The sequence below is a fragment of the Procambarus clarkii genome, chromosome 83 (genome assembly GCF_040958095.1).
Source record: "Procambarus clarkii isolate CNS0578487 chromosome 83, FALCON_Pclarkii_2.0, whole genome shotgun sequence".
Classification (NCBI taxonomy): Eukaryota; Metazoa; Arthropoda; class Malacostraca; order Decapoda; family Cambaridae; genus Procambarus; species Procambarus clarkii.
The window spans coordinates 8,883,519-8,897,102 of record NC_091232.1 but is presented as its reverse complement, the minus strand read 5'-3'; the positions used below and the strand labels follow the sequence as shown (position 1 = coordinate 8,897,102).

General features: G+C 45.1%; 1 protein-coding gene across 1 annotated transcript; it reads left to right on the top strand.

Moving 5' to 3' along the window:
- The first annotated feature begins 298 nt into the window (after nucleotides 1-298).
- On the top strand, nucleotides 299-5,966 carry LOC123768648 (uncharacterized). The gene is made up of 4 exons (XM_045759285.2): nucleotides 299-484; nucleotides 3,376-3,538; nucleotides 4,956-5,083; nucleotides 5,557-5,966. The coding sequence occupies exons 1-4, from the start codon at nucleotides 403-405 to the stop codon at nucleotides 5,592-5,594; spliced, it is 411 nt and encodes a 136-aa protein (XP_045615241.2). The 5' UTR covers nucleotides 299-402; the 3' UTR covers nucleotides 5,595-5,966.
- The last annotated feature ends 7,618 nt before the right edge of the window (nucleotides 5,967-13,584 follow it).

The following is a 13,584-nucleotide window of genomic DNA, read 5'->3' as shown; positions in this document are numbered from 1 at the left end:
AATGTTTTATATTTTATTAAAAATACAGATATATACTTTGTTTCATACGTTAAATGTAACAATATTTCAGTATATATTATATAAGCATAGTATATATAATTCAGTATATACAATATATAATAAGAGTGTCAGACCACGGAGGAAGAATTGAAACAGGAATTTCCTTTAGTACTTTCTTATATTAATACATCTTCAGAGCGAACCATTCCTTCTGAAGATGTATTAATATACGAAAGTACTTAGAGCATTCTATTGTGGTTTTAATATTGAACAATTATACATATACGAAACAGACAAATCTGGTGTCCAAAATAGTAAAAATATTAGTGTGCGATGTGATCAATGTAAGGGAGATATTGGGTGTGCCTCGTATCCCCTACAACAACAAGAAGTTCGAGAGCGATGAGGCCGCCACCTACTAGCTTCAGGATGTCGTCGAATCTAAATCAACAATATACTATACCGCCGCTACTTTCTCGGAAACGTAAGTACCTGCCGCTTTACTTCTCTCACCCTGCCTAGCCTGGCCTGGCCTGACCTGGCCTAGACAGACCTGACCAGACCTGACCTGGCCTAGCCTTACCTAGCCTAGTCTGACCTGGCCTAGTCTGACCTGACCTGGCCTAGCCTTACCCAACACTAATCACCACACGTGACAGCCCAAACGAATCGCAAATAAGTACACGTAACAAGTCATTTGCCCGGACACTCTTTCACCTTGGGGACTGAGTGGTAACTATTGTATAGAAGAGCCGGCTCCCTGAGAGTGGTAAGAGGGCGTGATAAGAGGCTAACGTGTGGTCTTGAAGGAAGTCGATAAAGCAGACAATTTTCAAAAGGAAGGGCAGCATAACGAGCAGACAGGAATGGACAGACAGTCGGTTATCCCATAATGTGTAATAAGCCCCGCACAGCATGGGTGGAGTGGGGGGGGGGGTTGTAGCAGGGCACAGTATGGTGATGGTGCGGGTGAAGTACACACCCACTGAATTCCTGCCATCAATAATTGTTTTCATAACCATTAGAACAATGGCATCCCTCCAGCCACCATCCTTCCACTGACCCCCTCCTCTGGTCCTCCACCTCAGACAATAACCCCCCACACCCCCTCTCCCTTCCAGACATCAGCATGTCAAAATCAGTACCATAATGTGTTTAAACTATTTAAACTAAGTCATTGTGTATCTCAAGGTATCTTAATTAATTTGAAAGTGTACATGTGCATTCGTTCATATACTCGCCTAATTGTGCTTGCTGGGGTTGAGCTCTGGCTCTTTAGTTCCAACTCTCAACCGTCAATCAACAGGTGTACAGGTTTCTGAGCCTATTGGGCTCTATCATATCTACACTTGAACCTGTGTATGGAGTCAGCCTCCACCACATCACTTACTAACGCATTCCATTAGATATAATCATATATGATTACACATAATCATAATCATTCTATACACATAATCATATATGTGTACGTCAACGTATACATACATGCGTATATATACCTCATATTAAAATACTGATAAACGAATGACCATGAACAAATTAATTTATAATTGTAGCATTATATATAATTTTAATAGACTAATTACGTGTTTATACATTTGAATGGTCCAGACAGGTGGCCAGCCTTGGACATATACACTTCTGGTAGGCACAATGACCTCATGTTAGACCCTTGATAGATTATGTGAGAGAGAGAGAGAGCTGGGGCAGGGAGGTGCGTGCCCCAGGGAGATAATCCATGCCCATGCCCCGCCTCGAGGTCAGTTCTCGAGTCACACCAAGAATAACAATCGAGCAAGTTGTCCTGACCAGGATGTGGCATATTAGGGAGGGTTGAGGAATAGGAAGCCTGTCTGATAGGGCTCTTGGCAAGCAGCTCTCCCTCAGTCTACCTATCTATATGGAAGAAATGTATCTAGGCCCTCCTCCCCCCTGCCTATTCTCTCTCCCCCACCTTTCTTCCTTCATTTCCTCCCTCCTTCCCTTCCCCTCACTGGTGAGAGAGTAGGAGTGTGAGAGTAGTTAGAGAACTCGTAGTTCTCACACTCGTGAAATTGTCTGCGACCCTGGAGGAGTAGAGCGGAGGGGGGGATGAAAGTAGGTGACGATGGAGGAGTAGAGGGGAGCATTATATGCAGTGAACGTAGGTGTCTATGGAAGAGTACATCATAGAGGAGGGTGAAAGGAAGGTGACGATGGAGGAGGAGAAGGGAGGGGGTGTGAAGGTAGGTGATGATGGAGGAGTAGAGGGGAGGAGGGGGGCAAAGGTAGGTGTCTATGGAAGAGTACATCATAGAGGGGGGTGAAGGTAGGTGGCGATGGAGTAGAGCAAAAGGGGTGGGGGTTGAAAGTAATCCTGAGTTTAATTTTTTAGTTATATATAGTGACACCTCGGCTTACGAATGAATATTTATGAACTTTTCGGGTTACGAGCCTAATTTCTTCGAAAAATTTGAATCGGGTTACAAACTTTGCCTCGGGAAAGGAGTTTGTTGATATACGTATGGGCTGACCTAGCGCGTGGTGGCATGGTGATCGCGCCTCAGTTTACCAGTGTCTCCTGCCTAGTAAGTATCGCGCCTGAATTCTTTGTAAAGCATTACATTTGTTTTGGGATTTTTGGCTATTTGAACATAAAATTTGTTATGATATATCTTGCCATGAGTCCCAAGAAAGCCAGTGGTAAGGTTCAAGCCAAGAAAACACATGTGAGAATGACCATAGAGGAAAAACAAGAGAGCATTCATAAACATCAAAATGGTGCACAGGTTGTTGAACTAGCTAGGCAGTACAACAAATCTATGTCAAATATATGCACTGTACTTGCTAAGAAAAAGGACATTATGAACATTAAATTGGCAAAAGGCATATCAACAATCCCGAAACAAAGAACACAAACACTTGAGGATGTTAAAAAGTTTTTATTAATTTGGATACACAACAAGGAGTTAGCAGGTGATAGCATTTCAGAGGCCATCATTTGTGAGAAACCAAGGCATTTGCATGAAGACCTTTTAAAGAAAACCCCTGGAACGAGGGGGGAGGGAAAAATGAATCAAGTTTGAAAATGTGAAAAGTTTGTGTGACAATAGAGCCTCGTGGAAAACTTTTGCTGTGGTCATTACCTGGTGGAATGCACCCAGGATGGAGTATTAGGGCTATACATCTTTTAAATCATAAAAGTAATAAACATTTCCCATCAACCTTACAAACAATATTAACCTATTTTCATGTATTTCCCCCATGTGCATTTTAACAAAGTTGCTAAATTGCCTTTATCATTCTGTAAAATTTCAATTACAGTACTGTATGTATAATTTTGTTAGTATAAATGGACTGAATATTCTGAAATTGCTATTAATTTTACAATTTCAGATTCAAAGGTGGTCTGGACACCCAATTTGGTCAGACAGGTGAAGAGAGCATTTAGGATAGTTCGAAGAGATGAAGATGGTCGCAATTGTGTTCGAAGAGGCAAATGCCCCCCTTTGCTCCTGACATTATGTTCAACCATTGACCTCTGCACACCTAACACAAGGTAGGTTGAAAAGTCCTCCTTCATGTCATTGGTACATTAGCCAGAAACTCAGGGCTCATGTAGGAATATCCCTAAAAAAAAAAAAAAGTGGCCCCAACAATGCATCCTCCAAGCCTGGAGGATGAGCAGGAGCATTGTCGAGAAGCAGGCCCTTTAGTGTCAAACTTTTCTCTTGCAGATATTTTTTGATGGCAGGGCAAACCACTCTACATCACAGTTTTTCTGCACGTTATATATTTTTTAAAACTCTTGGATTTTCGGAATGATACACGAGCAAGGGTTTAATTTTCAAATCGCCACACAGCACAAGAGTTAGCCTATCCTGACACAAGTTAGCCCAAGTTAGCTTGTGTCCGGGCAGTGACGTCTCCTCTTGGGTAATGTATGTCCTCCTCGGCAATTTTTTCCAGAATAGCCATGTCTCCTCACAATTAAACACTTGTTGTGGAATATATCCATCAATACAGTATCTACAAAATCTTTAAAATCACAAACAAATCTTTCAGCCCCTACTTTGTCTGAGCTGGCACCCTCACCATGCCTCACAACACTATGAATACCACGTCTTTTTTCAAAATTTCTCAAACCATCCCCTACTCACCTTAAACTCTTTTGTATCTGCAAAACTCGTTCTAGGGGTTTTCTTTATAAGATCTTGCATGAAGATTTCATTGTTGACCAAACCACACACTGGAAATTGAATAGACGACGACATTTCGATCCGTCCTGGACCATTATAAAGTCGATTGTGATGAGATGAGGGAAGCAAGAGTATTAAGTAGGCAAGAGAGAGAGGTGAGGAGATGGCAAGTATGTACGTATGTACATGAATAAAACATGTACATACTTATACATAACGTGTGTAAATAGTGTAATAAACACAATAACAGTATTTTGGGAGGAGGAATGTTGGCGAGTAATGTGTTGGGGGAGGGAGGGAGGACTGGCAGGGTGTGGCAGCTCACTCATGTTTTTTGGGCTCACCATACCAACATAGTGGATCGTTATGGTGAATTCAATTATCGTTATGGGTCTTCAACCTCCTGTGGGGGGTCTTTAATCTCCTGTGGGGGGGTTTTAACCTCCTTGGGGGGTTAAACCTCCTGTGGGGGTCTTTAACCTCCTGTGGGGGGTCTTTAACCTCCTGTGGGGGGTCTTTAACCTCCTGTGGGGGGTCTTTAACCTCCTGTAGGGGTTTTTAACCTCCTGTGGGGGTCTGGAGCTCTATCGACTGGGATATGAGTAGTCTTGATAAGAAAAGTTTCCAAATACAGCATCCTGCCGCCAAACAGATTACATATTCTAACATCACCTCACAACATATCGCATCACATCAACATATCACCCCACCTCACGTCACTTAATCACCTCACGTAGACTCGCTTAACATGACCTCATCTCTCGTCTCTACCGACAGCATCAGGAAGGTGGACGCGATGCACTGCAAGGCCAAGTACTGTAGTCTGCTGGGAGCTGACAAGCAAAGACGATGCTGCGACGTGTACAGCCAGTGCTGCGCCTACGCCAACGTCCCTCACAGCAACAGTAAGTCGAAGCCCTTGTAGAGGGCAGGACGGGGTAGGCCTTGCTGCAGTCTGTGCTCGTGGATTATAGGGAGGAGGAGGTGGTGTTGGTCTTGTTAAAGTGGTAGGTCAATGCTTGTGGGGGGACGGGGGTCAAAGTTACAGTAGTTGAACAACATCTCAACTTTTCTCTCTTATACTTGGCCATTAATTTAGAATTTAATGTTTAATTGTATTAGTATTTGTTGGTTAAGTATTGCAAATGATGACCCCGAGTTTTAATCGTTGAATCTCTTATGATTTTTCAGTGTTGAAAGACCTAAAAGGTGTTTGTTTGGTTCTATACTAATTTAATGATTGTTCCTTTATGAAGCGGCTTCATAGTGAGTGAACATTTGGCCAGGAGAATGGATGGTGATAAGTTATAAGTTGGCGATTATAACGGGAATATTTTTTAGTATTAAAATGTGTTCAACTTGCGTTCTCTTCTGACAGATCCCTTCTACTTCGAGAAGAACCCTGTGAACTACTAGCCAGACCAATGGAATGATTGACACTTCAGACATCAATCATCCGTCAGCCATCTATCAGCCCGTAAACCTGTCAGCCAATCGCTGTTAAACGTCAAGCTTAATGCCGAACTTTCTGATCAACCAAATCGGCTCCAATTCATGGATTCTCCTCTCGAACACCAGATGAAGATGATCACCAGATGATCCTACGCATACGCCGGCTCGATGAGCATTTAAATGTGTTTTTTAACTATACTGGCGATATAGATCTACTCAACCTCTGCTAGTCTCAGTGCTCTCTCTCTCTCTCTCTCTCTCTCTCTCTCTCTCTCTCTCTCTCTCTCTCTCTCTCTCTCTCTCTCTCTCTCTCTCTCTCTCTCTCTCTCTCTCTCTCTCTCTCTCTCTCTCTCTCTCTCTCTCTCTCTCTCTCTCTCTCTCTCTCTCTCTCTCTCTCTCTCTCTCTCTCTCTCTCTCTCAATTACGTATATTATCATCACCTCAAAAACCCATAATTTAAGAGTGCATCAAGCAGCATCGCATAGAAACTCCCTCATAATGAATACTGTCAAAATGTAGAGAAGTTGAAGAAATATATTGAAAAGTTGCGGTTTTGTGCTCCAAGTTACCCAAAACTGCGTCCCGGTGTTAAGCAGTTGCCTGACTTCCATTTTAATACACCCAGCTGTTGTACCATTAGTTTGAAAACATTGAGAGCTTTCAGCAGTCAGATCCCCGCATATGGGAAGGCAAGTGCTCGTTTTCATCAAATCCTCGCCAGCCAAATTTGGTGAAATGAGACAGTTTTACCGAGAAAGCTTTCGTAACTTTGAGAAATTGTAAGTTTCGCCTAAACTATTTTTGTAAAAAGCATGTATGAGTATATTATATATACATTATATTTTATATTATAAAGTAGTAGTGTGAGTGAAGAAAGATGAACATTCTATACCTGCAAGATCTTCAGTGCTTATTTTCCTATAGGAAAATAGAGCTATATTGAAGGCTATTATGCTAGATAAGGCATTTCAATCCGCCTCCTGGTTCTATTACTCTTTCCCCACCTCTCCTTTCTTCCCCTACCTCCCTCGCTCCCTCTCTATCTCCCTCCTTCATTCCCTGTATCCTTCCCTCTCCTCTATATGATTGCTGTGATTGATCATAAGTGATATTTCATTATTCCTGTACCTACTTTTAGTAATTTCCACTGGTGAAATGAGTTTCTATTAGTTGCAGTATAGGTACTCCTCAAGGCTGGAGGAGCACGTACAGGTACCCCTCCAGCCTGGAGGAGCACGTGCAGGTACCCTCCAGCCTGGAGGAGCACATACAGGTACCCCTCCAGCCTGGAGGAGCACGTACAGTACCCCTCCAGCCTGGAGGAGCACGTGCAGGTACCCCTCCAGCCTGGAGGAGCACGTGCATGTACCCCTCCAGCCCGGAGGAGCACGTGCAGGCACCCTTCCAGCCCGGAGGAGCACGTACAGGTACCCCTCCAGCCCGGAGGAGCACGTACAGGTACCCCTCCAGCCTGGAGGGGCACGTGCAGGTACCCCTCCAGCCTGGAGGAGCACGTACAGGTACCCCTCCAGCCCGGAGGAGCACGTACAGGTACCCCTCCAGCCTGGAGGGGCACGTGCAGGTACCCCTCCAGCCTGGAGGGGCACGTGCAGGTACCCCTCCAGCCTGGAGGAGCACGTACAGGTACCCCTCCAGCCTGGAAGAGCACGTACAGGTACCCCTCCAGCCTGGAGGAGCACGTACAGGTACCCCTCCAGCCCGGAGGAGCACTTACAGGTACCCCTCCAGCCTGGAAGAGCACGTACAGGTACCCCTCCAGCCTGGAGGAGCACGTACAGGTACCCTTCCAGCCCGGAGGAGCACGTACAGGTACCCCTCCAGCCCGGAGGAGCACGTGCAGGTACTCCTCCAGCCTGGAGGAGCACGTGCAGGTACTCCTCCAGCCTGGAGGAGCATGTGCAGGTACTCCTCCAGCCCGGAGGAGCACGTACAGGTACCCCTCCAGCCTGGAAGAGCACGTACAGGTACCCCTTCAGCCTGGAGGAGCACGTACAGGTACTCCTCCAGCCTGGAGGAGCACGTTCAGGTACTCCTCCAGCCTGGAGGAGCACGTGCAGGTACTCCTCCAGCCTGGAGGAGCACGTGCAGGTACCCCTCCAGCCCGGAGGAGCACGTGCAGGTACTCCTCAAGCCCGGAGAAGCACGTGCGGGTACTCCTCAAGCCTGGAGAAGCACGTGCAGGTACTCCTCCAGCCCGGAGAAGCACGTGCAGGTACCCCTCCAGCCCGGAGGAACACGTGCAGGTACTCCTCAAGCCTGGAGGAACACGTGCAGGTACCCCTACAGCCTGGAGGAGCACGTGCAGGTACCCCTCCAGCCTGGAGGAGCACGTACAGTACCCCTACAGCCTGAAGGAGCACGTGCAGGTACCCCTCCAGCCTGGAGGAGCACGTGAAGGTACCCCCTCCAGCCCAGAGGAGCACGTGCAGGTACCCCTCCAGCCTGGAGGAGCACGTACAGGTACCCCTCCAGCCTGGAGGAGCACGTACAGTACCCCTACAGCCTGGAGGAGCACGTGCAGGTACCCCTCCAGCCTGGAGGAGCACGTACAGTACCCCTACAGCCTGGAGGAGCACGTGCAGGTACCCCTCCAGCCTGGAGGAGCACGTGCTGGTACCCCTCCAGGTTGGAGGACAAGTACAGGGACTTCTTTTGTAGTACAAACCAATAATTTTACCAATAATTTGAAAACTGTTGCGATTACTTCAATCATTACTACAAATATTAAGACATTGACGTTCAATTCAAGACATACTTATTGCAACTATTTTTTTTACTGTAAGTCTAAACATATGCTTACATGTGTTTAAATTATAATTGTATTACCACTCTCTCTCTATGTATTACTTCAACTTTATTGCTGCCAGGATCTAGGATATATATTTTTTTCTTTAAGAAAAATGGTTTAAAGTGCTTAATAAAGTCATATATATTTTAGGTATAAGTCTTAACTAAAGTACAAAATATATATTACATTTGAGCTTTGATTGTGTTTTGACTTTATCCTGCTGCAAGAGATTGGTTTTGTGTGTAGTTAGTTATACAGGAAGGAAGGAGGAGGAGCAAGAGGTATATCTTCCTTACTTGTCCCTTTTTTATGTAGTGAAATTTGTCACAGCTGAGAACAGTAAAGTGAAAGAATAGCAAGCAGTTGGTATGGGACTACAGGTGCCTAACAACCAGGGCTAACACCTACATTAACTTCAGTGTTGCACAACCAGGTGGCGCTGCCACTCAAAGGAAATCAGCCAAGTCCTGTAATTACAGAGAACTGGATCACCATTAAAATTTTGTCCCTATTGCTTCTGAGACACACGGCGCCTGGGGATAAGAGTGCCACCAGTTTTTTTTTTAAGGAACTGGGTTCTAGGCTAATTGAAACAACAAGAGACCCTAGAGCTGCCAGCTTCCTTTTCCAGCGCCTCAGTGTATAATCATATATAGCTACTTTGTAGCCCAAAATTGGGCTACTTTGTAGCTAATTGATTTTTGCCCGCCAGCTGCGAAAATCGCATGGTTTTTGGCCGCTAGCGGCAAAAATCGCATGGTTTTTGGCCGCTAGCAGCGAAAATCGCGTGGTTTTTGGCCGGTAGCGGCGAAAATCGCGTGGTTTTTGGCCGGTAGCGGCGAAAATCGCGCTATTTTTGCCCGCCAGCTGCAAAGATCGCATAGTTTCTGGCCGCTAGCGGCGAAAATCGCGCGATTTTTGGCCCCTAGCAGCGAAATTCGCACGATTTTTGGCCGCTAGGGGCGAAAATCGCATGGTTTTTGGCCGCTAGCGGCGAAAATAGTGTGGTTTTTGGCCGGTAGCGGCGAAAATCGCGCTATTTTTGCCCGCCAGCTGCAAAAATCGCATGGTTTCTGGCCGCTAGCGTCGAAAATAGCGCGGTTTTCGGCAGTTAGCGGCAAAAATCGCCCGATTTTTGGCCGCTAGCGGCGAAAATCGCACGGTTTTTGGCCGCTAGCGGCGAAAATCGCGCTATTTTTGGCCAGTAGCGGCGAAAATCGCGATTTTTGCCCGCCAGCTGCGAAAATCGCATCGTTTTTGGCCGCTAGCGGCGAAAATCGCGCGGTTTTTGGCCGCTATTGGCGAAATTCGCACGATTTTTGCCCGTTAGCTGCGAAAATCGCATGGATTTTGGCCGCTAGCGGCGAAAATCGTGCAGTTTTTGGCAGGTAGCGGCGAAATTCGCGCGATTTTTGCCCGCTAGGGGCGAAAATCGCATGGTTTTTGGCCGCTAGCGGCGAAAATAGTGTGGTTTTTGGCCGGTAGCGGCGAAAATCGCGCTATTTTTGCCCGCCAGCTGCAAAAATCGCATGGTTTCTGGCCGCTAGCGTCGAAAATAGCGCGGTTTTCGGCAGTTAGCGGCAAAAATCGCCCGATTTTTGGCCGCTAGCGGCGAAAATCGCACGGTTTTTGGCCGCTAGCGGCGAAAATCGCGCTATTTTTGGCCAGTAGCGGCGAAAATCGCGATTTTTGCCCGCCAGCTGCGAAAATCGCATCGTTTTTGGCCGCTAGCGGCGAAAATCGCGCGGTTTTTGGCCGCTATTGGCGAAATTCGCACGATTTTTGCCCGTTAGCTGCGAAAATCGCATGGATTTTGGCCGCTAGCGGCGAAAATCGTGCAGTTTTTGGCAGGTAGCGGCGAAATTCGCGCGATTTTTGCCCGCCAGCTGCAAAAATCGCATGGTTTCTAGCCGCTAGCGTCGAAAATAGTGCGGTTTTTGGCCGTTAGCGGCAAAAAGTCGGGCGATTTTTGGCCGCTAGCGGCGAAAATCGCACGGTTTTTGGCCGCTAACGGCGAAAATCGCGGTATTTTTGGCCAGTAGCGGCGAAAATCGCGCTATTTTTGCCCGCCAGCTGCAAAAATCGCATAGTTTCTGGCCACTAGCGGCGAAATTCGCGCGATTTTTGGCCGCTAGCGGCGAAAATCGCGCTATTTTTTCCCGCCAGCTGCAAAAATTGCATAGTTTCTGGCCGCTAGCAGCGAAAATCGCGCGATTTTCGGCCGCTAGCGGCGAAATTCGCACGATTTTTGGCCGCTAGCGGCGAAATTTGCACGATTTTTGGCCGCTAGCGGCTTAAATCGCGCGATTTTTGGCCGGTAGCGGCTTAAATCGCGCGATTTTTGCCCGCAAGCTGTGAAAATCGCACGGTTTTTGGCCGATAGCGGTGACAATCACCCAGTTTTTGGCCGGTAGCGGCGAAAATCACGCGATTTTTGCCCGCCAGCTGCGAAAATCGCATGGTTTTTGGCCGCTAGCGGCGAAAATCGCGCGGTTTTTGGCAGGTAGCGGCGAAATTCGTGCGATTTTTGCCCGCCAGCTGCAAAAATCGCATAGTTTCTGGGCGCTAGCGGCGAAAATCGCGCGATTTTTGGCCGCTAGCGGCGAAATTCGCACGGTTTTTGGCCGCTAGCGGCGAAAATCGCGCTATTTTTAAGAACATAAGAACATAAGAACAAAGGTAACTGCAGAAGGCCTATTGGCCCATACGAGGCAGCTCCTATTCTATAACCACCCAATCCCACTCATATACTTGTCCAACCCGTGCTTGAAACAATCGAGGGACCCCACCTCCACAATGTTACGCGGCAATTGGTTCCACAAATCAACAACCCTGTTACTGAACCAGTATTTACCCAAGTCTTTCCTAAATCTAAACTTATCCAATTTATATCCATTGTTTCGTGTTCTGTCCTGTGTTGATACTTTTAATACCCTATTAATATCCCCCCGGTTATGTCCATTCATCCACTTGTAAACCTCTATCATGTCACCCCTAACTCTTCGCCTTTCCAGTGAATGCAACTTAAGCTTTGTTAATCTTTCTTCATATGAAAGATTTCTAATTTGGGGAATTAACTTAGTCATCCTACGCTGGACACGTTCAAGTGAATTTATATCCATTCTATAATATGGCGACCAAAACTGAACTGCATAATCTAAATGGGGCCTAACTAGAGCAAGATATAGCTTGAGAACCACACCAGGTGTCTTGTTACTAACGCTGCGATTAATAAATCCAAGTGTCCGATTTGCCTTATTACGAACATTTATGCATTGATCCTTTTGTTTTAAATTCTTACTAATCATAACTCCCAGATCCCTTTCGCAATCCGACTTCGCAATCACAACACCATCTAGCTCGTATCTTGTAACTCTATCATCATTACCTAACCTCAGAACTTTACATTTATCAGCATTAAACTGCATCTGCCAATCCTTTGACCATTTCAAAACCCTATCTAGATCAACTTGAAGTGATAGTGAGTCCTCCTCCGAATTAATTTCCCTACCGATTTTCGTATCATCGGCAAATTTGCAAATGTTGCTACTCAAACCTGAATCTAAATCATTTATATATATTATAAACAACAGAGGTCCCAGGACAGAGCCTTGAGGCACTCCACTTACAACATTTTCCCACTCTGACTTGATTCCATTTATACTAACTCTCTGTTTCCTTTGGTATAGCCATGCCCTAATCCAGCTTAATATAGCACCCCCAATACCATGAGACTCTATTTTTTTAATCAGTCTTTCATGTGGCACTGTATCAAAAGCTTTGCTAAAGTCAAGGTATACAACATCGCAATCCTTACCACTATCAACTGCCTCAACAATGCTAGAATAAAAAGATAACAAATTTGTTAAACATGAACGGCCATTTATAAAACCATGTTGTGACTCAATTATTAATTTATGTTTTTCAAGATGAAGACGAATTTTATTTGCTATTATAGATTCGAGTAACTTTCCCACAATAGACGTTAGGCTAATTGGTCGATAGTTAGACGCAAGTGATCTATCTCCTTTCTTAAAAACTGGTAACACATTAGCAACTTTCCAAAACTCTGGCACTCTGCCTGACTCTATTGATTTATTAAATATGGTTGACAGTGGGTCACAAAGCTCCTCTTTGCATTCTTTAAGCACCCTAGCAAACACTTCATCCGGCCCTGGGGATTTGTTTGGTTTGAGTTTTACTATTTGTTTAAGAACATCCTCCCTGGTAACTGCTAAACTCGTCAACCTGTCCTCGTCCCCACCCACATAGACTTGTTCGGCTGAAGGCATATTGTTAAGTTCCTCTTTAGTAAATACAGATACAAAATATTTATTAAAAATACTACTCATCTCTTCATCACTATCTGTTATTTGACCTGTCTCAGTTTTTAATGGACCTATCCTTTCCCTAGTCTTAGTACGATATAACTGAAAAAACCCTTTAGGATTTGTCTTTGCTTGCCCTGCTATGCGAACTTCATAGTTTCTTTTTGCTTTCCTTATCTCTTTTTTAACATTTCTAACCAGTTGTACGAATTCCTGTTCTAAAGTGACCTCCCCATTTTTAATCCTTTTGTACCAAGCTCTCTTTTTACCTATAAGGTTCTTCAAATTCTTTGTTATCCACTTTGGGTCATTAGTATACGATCTATTCAATTTGAATGGTATACTACGTTCCTGTGCTTTGTTTAGAATATTCTTAAATAAGTTATATATTGAATCCACATCGAAATCCCCATTTAAGTCACCTATCGCTGGGTTCATGTCTCGCTCCAAGACCGGCCCACACCCCATACCCAAGCCTTTCCAATCAATTTGACCCAAAAAATTTCTTAGGCTATTAAAATCAGCTTTTCGAAAATCTGGCACTTTAACAGAATTTTCTCCTACTGGTCTATTCCATTCTATGCTAAATCTGATTTCTTTGTGATCACTGCTCCCTAGCTCACTCCCTATTTCGATGTCATTAATTTGCGTTTCCCTGTTAGTTAACACTAAATCTAAAATATTATTTTCCCGTGTTGGTTCCTTAATGTGTTGCGTAAGAAAGCAATCGTCAATTAATTCTAGAAAATCTTCTGCTTCACTATTCCCTGTTTTGTTCAACCAGTTTATTCCGCTAAAATTAAAGTCACCCATGACA

Bases quoted from the DNA above. Each gene is read 5' to 3' on its own strand.
- LOC123768648 (XM_045759285.2), top strand. From the start codon at position 403: ATGAGGCCGCCACCTACTAGCTTCAGGATGTCGTCGAATCTAAATCAA. The intron at 485-3,375 runs GTAAGTACCTGC...TTACAATTTCAG, and splicing joins GCCGCTACTTTCTCGGAAAC to ATTCAAAGGTGGTCTGGACA. The intron at 3,539-4,955 runs GTAGGTTGAAAA...CTCTACCGACAG, and splicing joins CTCTGCACACCTAACACAAG to CATCAGGAAGGTGGACGCGA.